This window comes from Schistocerca nitens, chromosome 3, assembly GCF_023898315.1.
Source record: "Schistocerca nitens isolate TAMUIC-IGC-003100 chromosome 3, iqSchNite1.1, whole genome shotgun sequence".
NCBI classification, from domain to species: Eukaryota; Metazoa; Arthropoda; class Insecta; order Orthoptera; family Acrididae; genus Schistocerca; species Schistocerca nitens.
The window spans coordinates 379212060-379227752 of NC_064616.1; the positions used below are offsets into that span (position 1 = coordinate 379212060).

General features: G+C 44.0%; 1 protein-coding gene across 1 annotated transcript in view; it reads right to left on the reverse strand.

The window, feature by feature from the left end:
- Positions 1 to 224: 224 nt before the first annotated feature.
- Positions 225 to 15693, reverse strand: part of LOC126249242 (titin homolog) — a 191132-nt gene continuing 175663 nt past the window's right edge. Inside the window, exon 31 of the mRNA XM_049950900.1 lies at positions 225 to 393. Within this exon, the coding sequence (XP_049806857.1) occupies positions 225 to 393 (169 nt within the window). The remainder of the gene's footprint in view (positions 394 to 15693) is intronic.

Below are 15693 nucleotides of genomic sequence, written 5' to 3' on the forward strand. Positions count from 1 at the left end.
TAAGTGAATCATAAGTTACTCACTAAGCAACCACCATAAATGAGAGATTCACACCAGACAATTCACAGTACACTTTATCCAAGTGCCGAGAGTCGTAACGGGCTTTATTACATTGTCATAATTCACTTCATCCCTTTTTCGCACCTCATTCTGTTTAAAATTAGACAACTTCATACGCTGTGCAGCAGCCTTACCTTATATGTTAGCACTGAATCCGGTGGCAGTTATTCTCCATCATCACTGTTCACGACCAGCGGTTCATACTGAAGATGTGTTGCAGGCAGTCCAAAGCCAGTGAGGAGATTTCCGACGTAATTTGTCACACCCCGCATGTCTTTAAACTCCATGCGCGAAATGTATAAAGTCCTCTTCACTACCCGTTCTGTGACTTCCCTGTATAACAAAAAAAATTCTCAAGATTAGAACACAGCAAATCTCACAGAGCTCCCGAATCATACAAAGTTTATCTGTATGTGTCAAGATTCTTATCGCAGTGTGGCGTCTATAATAAATTCTGATTTTGGTCCCCTCATATGATTTGTATGTTTAATTGTTTCATTTCCCTACAACGCTGACGATTAAGAGAAAAAAATATTCTTAGGTCTGTATCTGTCTCTCCTAACGTCATAGCTGCTCAGAAAGCGTTAGGCTAACCCCATTTATCTCGTGGCTGTAGTGCACGAGGAAGGAGGAGCTTAGTCTGTTCACGGCAGTCTATGTGAGGGGCAGAGCAACACTCACGCATGTGCCACTATTACATAAAAGTATGCGAGCTCCAAGGGGGCAAAGCGATGGGTTTCCGACGAATAAGTTAACACACCACCAACTGGTCGACATACTGCTCCACTAGTGACGCATGTCCAGTGGGCGCACGAGACTAGCGGGAGCCACCTTGTCCACAGCGACGGACAACTTCGTCCAGTACTAGCACTAGCTTGGAGCATTGGAAGTGGAGTAGAAATGTCTCACCCGCTGTCAGTAAGAAAAGTTACATCCAGATCGGCAATGGCGGTAGCTGGAGAGACGTTACGTTATTATTGGAGCTATACCCCGCAAACTTCATTTTAGCTGCAATAAGGCACTTCACACCTCTCCTTGCTGTTCTCAATGTCAACGTTAATTTAATAAAGTACTTCATCGAATTTCGGATCTGTTTAATAATAACTTGATGGCATTTTCGTGCTAGGATCATACGCCAGCATTGCAGCACTGCACGCTCCATCGGGAAACGGGAGTTAATATGAAGGCCCTGAAATGAAAGCTTCAGCCACGAACTCTAAGCATTCCTGAAAGCTCTGTCCACAGCAGCTGGTACGCTGCACTGTTTCTTGGTTACTGTCCTGAGCACCGTTTTCATCAACTTCTTGGAGGTACTAACCTTTTAAATCCATACGGACCAGAAGGCACAACAGCAACTGGAGTACGCGTCAGCAACATCTTCCCAAGTGCATGTGTCTCTTATAGCAGTAGAGCATAGTAAGTAATCAATGACAAACAAAGATATTGAAACATAGCTGGAGTGTATGCTCTGTCACGTGTTCAAAAATTATGCATCCCCTGGCAGTGTGAAACACTAAACAACTCGGCCACTGAGGATTATACACGACGGTTTCCCAGAAAGTAATGCATCGCATTGTTTTCTTCAACAATTCTTTATTCAACATAATGCGAATTACACACGAAAGTATGGTGTATTATCTACACACCCTATTTTTCCACGTGATCTCCATCCTGTTCTATGGCTTTCCTCCAGCTCAAAACAACGGTGTGTATGCCCTGTCGGTACCAATCCTTGTGCTGGTGGCAGAGCCAGTGCTTCACTGTGTGGACCACATCGTCCTCAAAATGTCTTACACGAAAGGCATCCTTTAATGGCTCAAACAAGTGGATGTCCAACGGGTGAAGGTCGGGTGTGTCAGGTGTGACACCCGTGGATGCTCCCCCCGGCCGCTGCAAATCGTGGAGCTCCGCCGAATCGCTTTCTGATGACCTCACTCTCCGTGCCCAGCGACTAGCTATACTCCTGTCCACAGCAGATGCTCCATAGACTTTGCACAACCGTTTGTGGATATTACCCACAGTTTCTTTCTCTGCAGTGAGAAATTGAATGACGGCACGTTGTTTGTAACGTACATCACCTACAGACGCCATTTTGAAACTGTCCTGCAGCTGCGCTATCTTTCGGAAGTAATGGAAAGTTGGCGCGCACATTCGGGAGATTTCAAATAATACATACGCAGCGTTTCGCATTCGTAGCACTGTTTTCTACCGAGAAAAAAAAATGCGGTGCATTACTTTCTTGGCAACCCTCGTAACTCTGAAGCTCACTATATGCACATAAATCACACAGCAAAAATATGAATGGAAGAGTTTTGTAGTTAGATGATTTCTTCTCTATCTATAGGTCGAGGGGCAGTGCGGCCGACCAGCGACGGGGAAGCTATATGGCAAGTCCGTTGGGCACACTTACTGCCCTACAAGTTGAAAGTTAGAAGAATAAACGATCAATAACGTTTGTGATTGGCAGAGATTACATACAGTTCCACTGCTCAAGTTGATCTCATTTTGAAGTCCATTACCGCTCAGTACTAGTTTAAATACATATCGAACCTCTTAAACTCAGTTCGTGTGCTTGTGTCCTGAACCGATTTGTAATCCACTTCAGTACGAGAGCCCTTTTACGAGTGAGGTTCCCCTTCCCCTTTCTTTCTGTAGTGATAACAGGACATCTTGCATCGCTTTCAAGGTTGGTTTAAAGGACTGACGGTTCCCTCAAACTTAACACAATAATTTTTGATGAGAAGGACGATATACTACCTATCTCATCAAGATAGATTAGTGTCGTGGGATCCATAATGTGTCCAGAATTACTCTAGGACTAAGAGCAAAGAAAGAACTAGTGTGGTGACGCCTACGAGGAAGGCACGGCATACCTTTACCCACAGACGTGAGACCTCCAACTGCTGCCAAACTTACACCCTTATCTCTACAACCCCTGCCGCTTGCACTGTGCAACAGTTTCAGGCGGCTTGCTGTTCCGCTGGAACGTTAGTTGACACTATGTCTTCATTTACTCCAGTTGCGAATTCATATTTGATCTGTTATTGCTATTATTTGTTGTGTGTTGTGTGATACTGAACAACACGAAAAGCAAGTTACTCAAATTTTGGTCAGTGCAGATGTTCGACACACAATGTAAGACACTGATCTGAAGTACTTCACTATCAATACAAATGGAAGGCCTTGCCCTGGGGTAGGTCGTATGTTGTTGAAGGGGAAACGTAGAGCAGGCAGGTGAGTAGGGGTACGGGATGGACGGCTGATGTTTAGCACCGATGGAGTACGAGTGCATGTTGAGAGACTAGGAGGGAGGACTAGTTGAGGGTGTTGGTAATATCACAATTTAAAGGGAAAAAGAGAGTAGGGAAAGAAGGGGAAAGGGAAAAAGTGGTAGGAAAATATGCGAGGGAAGGAAAAGACAGCCTTGATGATGTGGCATTGATGGAGTGGATTTATATTTGGTAGGATGAGGAAATGTAGATAAGATTTCATGGTCTGGAAGAAGGAGACGATGGAAATTTCGTTGGGAGAGTATGTGGAGGGTGTGTAGGTGTAGGGATGGTTGTGTGTGTCAGTAAAGGTGCGGCAGCACACTAGAATTCGAAATTAGATGGGACACTATAGGATTATTGCAGCTGAGTTTACAGCTTGTGTAGGTTGTTTGAAGGTTTTCAGGGTGAGTGAGGAGAGGTGGGAATTTGATGAGACAGCAAAGGATCCATGTGGGGGAAGGTAAACCGATGAGGAAAACGGGGCAGAGTGACGCTCAGGATCTGGAAGGACTTGTAGAACTTAGGTGCGACGCATATCCATGCGACATTTGCGTAGATGAGCATGGGTCTGATCAAGGTTTCGTAGGTGTACTAGACAGTGGAAAAGTGCAATACCGAAGTTTCGGCAGCAGGTAGTTTTACTGTGTGCCGGCCGCTGGTGGCCGAGCGGTTCTAGGCGCTTCAGTCTGAAACCGCGCGACCGCTACGGTCGCAGGTTCGAATCCTGTCTCAGGCATGGATGTGTGTAATGTTCTTAGGTTAGTTAGGTTTAAGTAGTTCTCAGTTCTAGGGGACTGATGACCTGAGATGTTAAGTCCCATAGTTGGGGGTTGTTTGGGGAAGGAGACCAGACAGCGAGGTCATCGGTCTCATCGGATTAGGGAAGGACAGGGAAGGAAGCCGGCCGTGCCCTTTGATAGGAACCATCCCGGAATTTGCCTGTTGCGATTTAGGGAAATCTCGGAAAACCTAAGTCAGGATGGCCGGACGCGGGACTGAACCGTCCTCCTCCCGAATGCGAGTCCAGTGTCTAACCACTGCGCCACCTCGCTCAGTGCTAAGTCCCATAGTGCTCAGAGCCACTTGAACCCTTTTTTTTACTGTGTTGTGCGCTTCCTGTGGAATGGTTAGCAGGTGAGGTTTCCATGTTTGTTGCAGCCGATGATTATTCCCAATTTTTTTGTATATTATTTATCTGGTATTCGACCTGGAATTACACCTTATATTCATCGACTTTCTTCAAGCTTATGGCAGCATTGACTCTTCTATGTTGAGGAAAACGTTAGAGGAATTTCATATCACATCGAAATAAATCCGACTAACTGCAGCGACGAATATTGAGCTCGTGGTGAACAATGATAAAACCACATATCTCTGTGCGTTGTATCACGGCGTCAAGCGCTCCTTCCTTCCATTGTTGTCGATGAGCATACTTTGGAATGAGTTCTAGAATTGAAGTACGTGGGTTCCATATTCAACAATAGAAGTGAAGTGCCGAAAGAAGTGCATCAACGAATAATAAATGATAATCGAAATTTCTTTTGTCCGAAAAATTTATTCAAGTGACGACAGATATCACAAAAGAAAAAGATGCAGCTGTACATGACACTAGCATGGCCGTTACTTACATATGGTAGTGAAACCTGGACAAAATCAGTACTAACTGAAGAAGCAATCTATACTTTCGAGAGGAAGGTACCTCGAAAATCTACAGACCCGTTTGCAATAAAATGATAGGTAAATGGGAACGAAGAAGGAAAGAAGAACTGTACCAGCGGTTTGGAAAAGCACACATTGTTTGAATATTAGTGCACGAGGCTACAGTGTTTTGGCAAGTCCTTCGAGCTGATGTATCCTTCCCATATCTAGTACTCCATTCCCAGCCTGCTAGAAAACGCCCACGAGGACGTCCAGGAACGAGACGGAAGGATCGAATATTAACTTGGAGCCGACAGCGATGGAAAATTAAGCTGGAGACTGGAAACGATGGGCTACCATCTGAAGCACATATCTACTCTGGCGAGGCTGACTGACGTCAGTTTTCATTGTGCTTTCTGTAATGTCCTTATTTACAATTTTTATAGTGTGCGACTTTTCTCCCTTTTTTAGTGTGGTTACTTCTTTTGTTTTTCCACTGCAAGTCTTAAAGGCCCGTTAATGGAATAAATTATGATGAAGATTATTAATTTGGATAGGATAGTTGTAAATAGTGAAACAGAAGTCATGGAGGCGGAAGATGTGGTTGCTTCGACCTATAATATTGCTGGGCTTTGGAGTGGCTGAGCCATAGGGAGGACCCATTGGTTACACTAAGAGATAAGCTAGCTGAAGTGGAGTTGGAGAGACGGTTGGGATTTCTGGAGTGTGGGGTAGAGGGTGATGAAAGAGGTGTCAGTAGCATACTGATGGAGGTGGTTGGTTGGTTGGTTTGGGGGATTAAAGGGACCAGACTGCGACGGTCATCGGTCCCTTTCTCCAAAAAAAAAAAAAAACTAAAATCACCCAAAGAGGTGAAAAAACGGACAACAGGAAAGACGGCAGACGACACAGGACGAGAAATAGTCCGACAAAGAACAGACAAAACAAATTAAAATCACACCGAGTGTGACGGTGGTTGGCCGACCATAGAGAAAAAAGGGAAAAGCCAACCACCGAGAAATGCATTAAAAAAGCAGACTAAAATCGTAGGCCATAGGCCAGAATCAACACAAAAAACACACACATTTACATTAAGCGATAAAATCCCCCTGCCCGAATAAAACGCAAAACTAAGTCCGCTATGGCAGAGTCGTCAGTTAAAAGCGCAGGGAGCGTATCAGGCAGCGCAAAAGTCTGCCTGAGCACAGTTAAAAGGGCGCACTCCAACAGAATATGGACCACCGTCAAGGACGCCCCACAACGACAAAGAGGTGGATCCTCACGACACAGCCATTCAGTGTCCCAGAAATCGAAAACTTTGCGGCGTAATAGTGCCCGTAAAACAGTCGCCGGGAGGCCAATCTCCAGAGGTGGTTTACTGGTGGCCTCTTTCGCCAGGCGGTCAACATTCTCATTGCCGGGGATCCCAACATGGCCTGGGGTCCACACAAAGACCACAGAGCGGCCGCTACGTGCAAGAGTATGCAGGGACTCCTGGATAGCCATCACCAGACGAGAACGAGGGAAACACTGGTCGAGAGCTCGTAAACTGCTCATGGAATCGCTACAGATAACGAAGGACTCACCTGAGCAGGAGCGGAATACTCTATGGCACGGAAGATGGCGACCAGCTCAGCAGTGTAAACGCTGCAGCCATCCAGCAAGGAACGTTGTTCGGAATGGTCCCCTAGAGTTAGCGCATAACCGACACGACCAGCAACCATCGAACCGTCAGTGTATACAACGCCAGAGCCCTGATACGTGGACAGGATGGAATAAAAGCGGCGGCGGAAGGTCTCTGGAGGGACTGAGTCCTTCGGGCCCTGTGCCAAGTCGAGCCGAAGGCAAGGGCGAGGAACAGGAGACGATAGTTTGGATGCCCAGGCAAGCTAAAAACATGGGCAGCATAAGCCGCCAGTAAATGTTGGCGCCTCAATCGCAGTGGAGGGACACCTGCCTCCACAAGTATGCTGTCCACAGGGCTGGTGCGGAAGGCACCAGTGGCAAGTCGGATCCCGCTATGTAGTATTGGGTCCAGCACCCGCAACGCAGATGGGGATGCTGAGCCATAAGCCAGGCTCCCATAATCCAGACGGGACTGAATTAACGCCTGGTAGAGCCGTAAGAGGGTAGATCGGTCGGCGCCCCAGCTGGTGTGGCTCAAGCATCTCAGAGCGTTGAGATGCCTCCAACACGCCTGTTTAAGCTGCCGAATATGAGGCAGCCAAGTCAACCGAGCATCAAAAACTACCCCCAAAAACCTGTGGGTCTCCACCACAGCAAGAAGTTCGCTCTCAAGATAAAGCCGCGGCTCAGGATGGACTGTTCGGCGCCGGCAGAAATGAATAACGCGGGTCTTGGCAGCCGAAAACTGAAAACCGTGTGCTACAGCCCAAGACAGCGCCTTGCGGATAGTGCCCTGTAGCTGTCGTTCAACAGCTGCAATGCCAGTAGAGCTGTAGTAAAGGCAGAAGTCGTCAGCATACAGGGAAGCGGAGACAGAATTTCCCACGGCCGCAGCGAGCCCGTTAATGGCTATTAAAAACAGGCAGACCCAGGGACAGCGAAACGACGTTCAAAACAATAGCATCTGACTCAGTTAAAAGTAACTGTACGTTACGATTTTCCATATCGCGCGGTACGTTAACCTCGAAACTACGTTGTTTATAAATCTGTGAAGTTCCGCATTCATGTGGACAGGGAGAGATTAAAGCGTTTGTCAGAATAATTCCGAAATATACTGAAAATTCTGTAATATATTTTTCCTAATACGCCTTAATCAACCTTGTAAGTGAGACGTATTACTGATTTACTAACACAAAAAACGAGATGAAGCTTCCCAACATTGAATCGAATAACGTATATCTTCAACGATAGTAATAATTGGTATGGGTCTCACACATTTGAACAATATTTTAAAATGGAAAGCGCAAATGTTTTGTAAGCAGTCTCTTTTGTAGACGACTTCTTTAATAATTCTTTGACCGGGCTGCTACACATATGCGGAATTAGTTTTCTTAGCGATCTGAGTTTTCTGTTTTTCGAAGGTTACACTGTCTATTCTCTGACTCTATTTCATGAAATGTTGCTAGAAGTGTGCTGGAATATTATTGTAATCGAATCTGTATCTGCTAATTGGGCACAATTTAATTCTTTCACAGACGTCGACTTTCTAATGCATCGAAAAAAATATGACGCTTCAATGAGCACGTCCTTGAAAATTGGCAGAACTCGTTCAACACTTCTCACATTGATCTATGAGATCACTTATTAAATATTATTTCGACGAATCTTGCTTTCTTCCTCCGATCGAAAAACTAACTTAGGGAGTTTAAGGTGGATTCTTTACCATTCAGCAGTTTGGCATTTTTCACAGGATGATAGAATTTTCAGGATGGCAATGGTTTTGAACTTGGAACCACTAGGATCGTGGAATAAGCCCTATTCGACTTTGAAACGATTCCACAACGATGGGCAGTGCTACAACACACTTATTTACCGTTGGCAAAGCTTACTGTAGCGTATACTCCGTACTGCACATGTACATAATGAGTAAGCAGTTGGCAGGTTCTCATTTTTAACCAAAGAAAAGACAGCAATAGTCTCTAAAACTTCAATGAATGTACCAACTGAAGCCATACAAAACAACCAGGCAGTGAAGAATGTGCGAATGTATTGAACTTCGCCCAAATCATATTGGTTAAACTAGTTCATGAGAACTGTTTAAACTGAAGAATGAGAGCAAGGCAAAGTATAATTTCGTATGCACGAATGATTTTGTTAGACGCAATTGTCCTGTGATATTCGTTGTGTAAACCTTGACTATTAAATCAAGTACACTAGACATTCCGAAATTCCATTATTTTGTTACGAAAATACGGTGCACTACGGAAACGGCGATAAAATAAAGGTAGCCAATATGTAGTTACTCTAAAGTGCAGTACTTTTAACGATGAAACATAAAGGCTATGTTTTTAATTTTTTCTAGCATTTCTTCTAACAAGTATATCTGTAATTGTGAAGTATCATACTGATGGGAAACAAAACAGAAAATTTAATTTTAAACGCTCCTGTTTCCTTGGCATCTTTACAGTAAATGTGATAAATTTCTTCTTCCAACATCACTACGAAGTTAATATCGCCGAAGAATCGATTGGTTCATCACACAGTTGCTAGAATACATGGTAGGGAGGACCGGGTGTGTGCACTTAGCAAGCTGCGACACTGCGACGCTGCCAGCGCTCAGAAGCCCGCCAGTGCATAGCCTATCGTGCAGTCATTGCGTTTTGAGCAATTACAGAATCGTTGACGTGAATATGAGTTCTTATCAGCCACTGAAAATTAAATACAACGTTATAGATAACAGGATATTTAGAGGTTTTAGGAGTATTTTTTTGCATGGAAATTAATGGTTCGCTGTGCTTAAAAATCAAATTTCTTATTTCTCTTGAGAACGATAACACGAAGTAAAAATAGATAAATAAGTTCATTGGGGTGATTCTACGACTAACCTTCGTCTACCACCGACTCCCAAATAAGCAAGAATTTGATTTTGAACCATAATCCGAGTACACGCTAGAATTCGGAAGGAATTAACACTTTACGACTTAATAATTTGTCGGAAACTCTAGATATGACTGTATGACAGTCATCTCAGTAGCAAGACACATCACGCCTGTGCAAAGCTTAGAAAGCCAGTGTGTCGACCAGGAAGTTGAAGAAATGAAGGGTGGAATTGGAGAACTTTCTATGTGCCGAATCTGACATCTGTTGAAAGAATGGAAAAAGTATAGGGGTCAGCCAGTTTCATCGCAATTTATGACTTGTCATCCTTATCTCCCCTTTGCCAACGAATGGCTCTGAGCACTATGGGACTTAACATCTTAGGTCATCAGTCCCCTAGAACTTAGAACTACTTAAACCTAACTAACCGAAGGACACCACACACATCCATGCTCGAGGCAGGATTCGAACCTGCGACCGTATCAGTCCCGCGGTTCCGGACTGCAGCGCCTAGAACCGCACGTCCACCGTGGCCGGCCTTTGCCAACGATTTTTGACCCACCTCACCTTCCCCTGCAAGGAGTGGGTTTATTTATGACCCTTATTTTTATCGCCATAACTTTTAACCCTTCCCAAGAGTATGGGTCTCCCATACACACACTTATTTAGCGTGGTTGTTGGGAAGGGTGTTTATTTAGGATTTTTACTGCTGATATTTATTAGTCAGTTAGGGTAATTTATTATGTGTGGTTACATTAACACGGCCAGGGGAGTTTCAGGGCTGCTTTATTTAACGTTAAAATGTTTAAGCGAGCATATGCATACTTCAGAATACATCACAATAGCCCTCAGATACTACTGGCAGCTGTCAGATGGAGTGCGCCAGCCTCCCTGCATGAGCACAGCCACTAGGCATGGCAGCGAAAGTACACACTTGATATGTAAAAATTATAGTGGGAGGCATTGGGATACATTTCTTTTAAAAACAAAGTACACCCTTGCTGTGGTAAAGTTACGAGGAGGAATTGCAAGACTATTTTATTTTTAACGTAGCACACTGATAACCGCTGGTTCCATGTTTAACAGTTACCGCACAAGTTATTTTATGTGGGTGTCCTACACTACCCAGTTAAGAAGAAATGAGAGGAACAATTACGACAATTTTATTATAAATATTCACAGCAGCATTCCTACCACTGTCAATGAACAAGCGTTGTCCTTTGTCGTGCTGCACTCGCTACACATTTGCGATGTGCCGGAACGCATACAGACTCCACCATCGCCACGCCCGTCTTATCTTCAAACCCCACTTCACCCCGCGACCCGTATCAGGGCTGCATTTTTCTTTCTTCCCTATCATCTCGCATGCTGTGGACCAGGAATTCTCCAGCACGGTAAATGATTGTAGTGCACTGTGTAATCTAGATTCTGCTTACATTATCTCATCTATTATTTCTCATCACCTATTAGGGACGTTAATATTGGGTTACTCTAGATCTGTAATCATATTTGTGTATTATGATAGTGAATTCACTTATGTATGAATAAGATCTGTACATATGTGGAGAGAGTGTCTTGGGATGACAATCAGTAAAACAATGCAAAACCATGTTGGTGGGCCGCTCCTGGCTGAGTCGTTAGCGAACAAAAATACGAGCTTTGGGTCAGATTTGTGACTGGATTCAGCAACATATTAGTAGATGGAACGCCAATATGCGACAAAATCGACAGATGTATCCAGCTTGCACCAAAATATATAGGTCTTTAATACACACTTTGTTCATTTTTACCACATTATATTTCAAAGTGGAATGGTTGATACAAACTGTGTGAATTCTGTCAGGCACTTCAATGTAAACTGCAGAGTTGTTCACTACAACTTTGCTGTAGCACAGCGATATGTGGAGTACACTGTCACAATTTTGTTTGCTTGAATTTAACCGAGAATAGTATCAAATATCTGAAGAGGATCTGTGATACATACTGGTTTTGACACATACTTACTTGCTTTCAGTACGATGTCACTGACTACGATACAAAATAAGCTGATTTTTCTTAGAATTTCAAACATCTATTTGATACCTATGTGAAATACTATCCCCCTGAAATCCAAAGGTTACACTGATTCGCCCCAACACTACAAGAATGCGATGTTAAAACGAGTACTAACAAGTGAACCTCCCCATCGCACCCCCTCAGATTTAGTTATAAGTTGTCACAGTGAATAGGCCTTGAAAAACTGAACACACATCACTCGAGAAAACAGGAAGAAGTTGTGTGGAACTATGAAAAAAAATAAGCAAAATATACAAACTGAGTAGTCTATGCGCAAGATAGACAACATCAAGGAAAATATGTGCTCAGGAGTGCCGTGGTCCCGTGGTTAGCGTGAGCAGCTGCGGAACGAGAGGTCCTGGGTTCATGTCTTCCCTCGAGTGTAAATTTTACTTTCTTTATTTTCGCAAAGTTATGATCTATCGTTCGTTCATTGACGTCTCTGTTCACTGTAGTAACTTTAGTGTCTGTGTTTTGCGACCGCACCGCAAAACCGTGCGATTAGTAGACGATAGGACGTGCCTCTCGAATGGGAACCGAAAACATTTGATCGCAATGTCATAGGTCAACCGATTCCTCCACAGGAAACCACATCTGATATATTCTATACGACACTGGTGACGGCATGTGCGTCACATGACAGGAATATGTTGTCGACCCACCTAACTTGTACACTTGGCGAATGGGTAAAAAGATTCTTCTACCTTGCCCGATTTAGGTTTTCTCGTGTATGTGATCATCACTCCCAAAAAAGTGATGAAAACATAAGAGTTTGTCACATAAACTGCAACAAATGAATGCAACAGTTTCACAGTTGCACAGTTTTCTCTGTGCTCTGTCAAAACATGTTTTTAACGTTTTCAAATGTTTCCGTGTGTAGACCGTCAAATCCTGCATATGTCCAAGCAAATCTGAACATGTCCTGGAATTTTGGAGAGCGAAGTTGATTATGTGTGAGTGACTGAACTTTGATAATTGTCTGAAAATAAAAAAATTAACTTTTTACTCGAGGGAAGACTTGAACCAAGGACCTCTCATTCCGCAGTTGCTCACGCTAACCACGGGACCACGGTACTCCTCAGCTCATATTGCTCATGTTGCTTATGTTGCGCATGGACTACTCAGTTTGTATATTTTGCTTATTTTTTTCATAGTTCCACACAACTTCTTCCTGTTTTCTCGAGTGATGTGTGTTCAGTTTTTCAAGGCCTATTCACTGTGACAACTTATAACTAAGTCTGAGGGGGGTGCGATAGGGAGGTTCCCTTGTAAGAACCTCACGTAGTGGTCCTTAGCTGTAAATAGACAGATTATGTGGTAAACAGTCTCTGAGTGAAATAAATCATCGACATATGTAGTATAGTGAATCAAAATAGATATAGGCAACGTCTCTACACTTTTCATTGCATTTGAATCTTAACACAATTTTCCACTGGATTTGTGCTTGCTACAATGCCTGTAGTAGCATCTCATTTAATGAAGAGTAAAAAGTCTCCGAAGAAGCTTAATTTAATTCTGGAACAGAAGGAAAGCGCCGATCTGGAGCGAGTCTCGAAAACAAATCGATTCAAGTTGCACTCCATACTTGTATGTTAACAATTTATATGACAGTAATTTTCATCTGTACGATTTATTTTTTTAACACGTAATCGTGACATCTTAATAGTTTGCTCCTATCACGTTCTGTCATATAGCTTGACAGAACATGGATCAGGAAATTTTTAGTGCTGTATATTCATTACAGTAGAGGTATTTAGTGTCATTTCGCTACTATATTGTTGTGTAATCTTATTTGACAACAGGTAATCATTCATTTACTCAGTCCATATAACACATAATTTCGTGTATAACATAGCACTTTTCGTCTTTTATCTATTAAAGTATAGATATGTGGTGTCAGCTTAAATTGTAGCGTTATCTTATTTTACAGCTTGTGTTTAGATTATTTATTTTACCTTTTAAATATATAATTTGATCTGAAACTTAAAATGTTTCGTCACTCCTCCTTCCTTCTATCTACTGAAGCATAGGAATGTGCTGTTATTATCGTCTTATATCGTAACGTAATCTTAGCTAACAGCATGTACTTACATCGTTTATTCGACCTATGCATTACATAATTTGATGTATAACCTAAGATTTGTCTTTCCTTTATTAAAGTGCATATATATCACGTCATGTCATATCTAGTGTGTATAACCATCGTCGGAGTCGGGCGGGAAGGCGTGCCGGTCCGCGGCACTAATCCGCCCGGCGGTTTAGTGTCGAGGTCCGGTATGCCGGCCAGTCCGTAGATGGTTTTTAAGGCGGTTTTCCATCTGCATCAGCGAATGTGAGCTGGTTCCCCTTATTCCGCCTCAGTTACATTATGTCGGCGATTTCTGCGCAAACACTTTCTCCACGTACGCGTACACCATAATTACTGTACCACGCAAACGTTGGGGTTACACTCGTCTGGTGTGAGACGTTTCCAGGGGCGTCCACTGGGGACCGAACCGCACAATAACCCTTGGTTCGGTGTGGGGCGGCGGCGGGGTGAGTGGACTGCTGTAGCTTGTTGAGGTGTTGTGTACCACTGCGGGCTACGGCGGGGACGAAGCCTGTCAGCACACTGGACTCGCATTCGGGAGGACGACGGTTCAATCCCGTCTCCGGCCATCCTGATTTAGGTTTTCCGTGATTTCCCTAAATCGCTTCAGGCAAATGCCGGGATGGTTCCTTTGAAAGGGCACGGCCGATTTCCTTCCCCATCCTTCCCTCACCCGAGCTTGCGCTCCGTCTCTAATGACCTCGTTGTCGACGGGACGTTAAACACTAATCTCCTCCTCCTCCTCCGAAGCCTGTCCGTCGTTTCTGCGTTCCCAGCTCCATACAAGGCAATACAATACGCCAAAGTATGACCACTTTCCACTAATATTTAGAGTAATTGCAGTTATCTTGTATTTTAAATTCGTATCTGGGTTTATTCAGCATTCTGCTTGTAAATGTAGCTTCAGTAATTAATTATGATTTTGCACGAAACATTTTGTATTCCTGACCCTACCAAGTGTGAATTTGTTTCCTTAGCGGCTAACAGAGATTATGATTTCCCCACCCGGCCTCATTATGTAATAAGTATTTTCAGGGGCATTTCTTCTTCTTCCAAATCTCTGCCCATAAATACTTCCATCAATCCAAAGCTAGCTGTACGTTAAAACAAATGGACTGTGCTGGAGGTGGAGTGCGGGACCTGCTGGCGTTAACTTATGTTCCCTTAAACGCAGCTTCATGCTTACTGGCTCCTACAAAATTTCGCTCAATGACCATTTAACAAAAGTGATCCCCATTTTTAATTTTATCTGCTCCGACGTCATACTGTGCAAGCTACCTAGTGTGTGGCGGAGGGTACTTCTGATACTACTAACTGATTACCCCATTCCTCTTCCACTCGCGAATGACACCATGGGAAGAATGACCGTCGGCAAGTGTCTGTCTTTGTCCTAATCTCTCCAATTGTCTCGTCGTAGTGGAAGTAGTATGTGTCGGACTCTTCCTCGAAATTTCGAGAGCAAACCTCTCCGCGATGCACATTTCCTAAAGATCCTTCCTACGAAGCTCAGTCTTGTACACTCCTGGAAATTGAAATAAGAACACCGTGAATTCATTGTCCCAGGAAGGGGAAACTTTATTGACACCTTCCTGGGGTCAGATACATCACATGATCACACTGACAGAACCACAGGCACATAGACACAGGCAACAGAGCATGCACAATGTCGGCACTAGTACAGTGTATATCCACCTTTCGCAGCAATGCAGGCTGCTATTCTCCCATGGAGACGATCGTAGAGATGCTGGATGTAGTCCTGTGGAACGGCTTGCCATGCCATTTCCACCTGGCGCCTCAGTTGGACCAGCGTTCGTGCTGGACGTGCAGACCGCGTGAGACGACGCTTCATCCAGTCCCAAACATGCTCAATGGGGGACAGATCCGGAGATCTTGCTGGCCAGGGTAGTTGACTTACACCTTCTAGAGCACGTTGGGTAGCACGGGATACATGCGGCCGTGCATTGTCCTGTTGGAACAGCAAGTTCCCTTGCCGGTCTAGGAATGGTAGAACGATGGGTTCGATGACGGTTTCGATGTACCGTGCACTATTCAGTGTCCCCTCGACGATCACCAGTG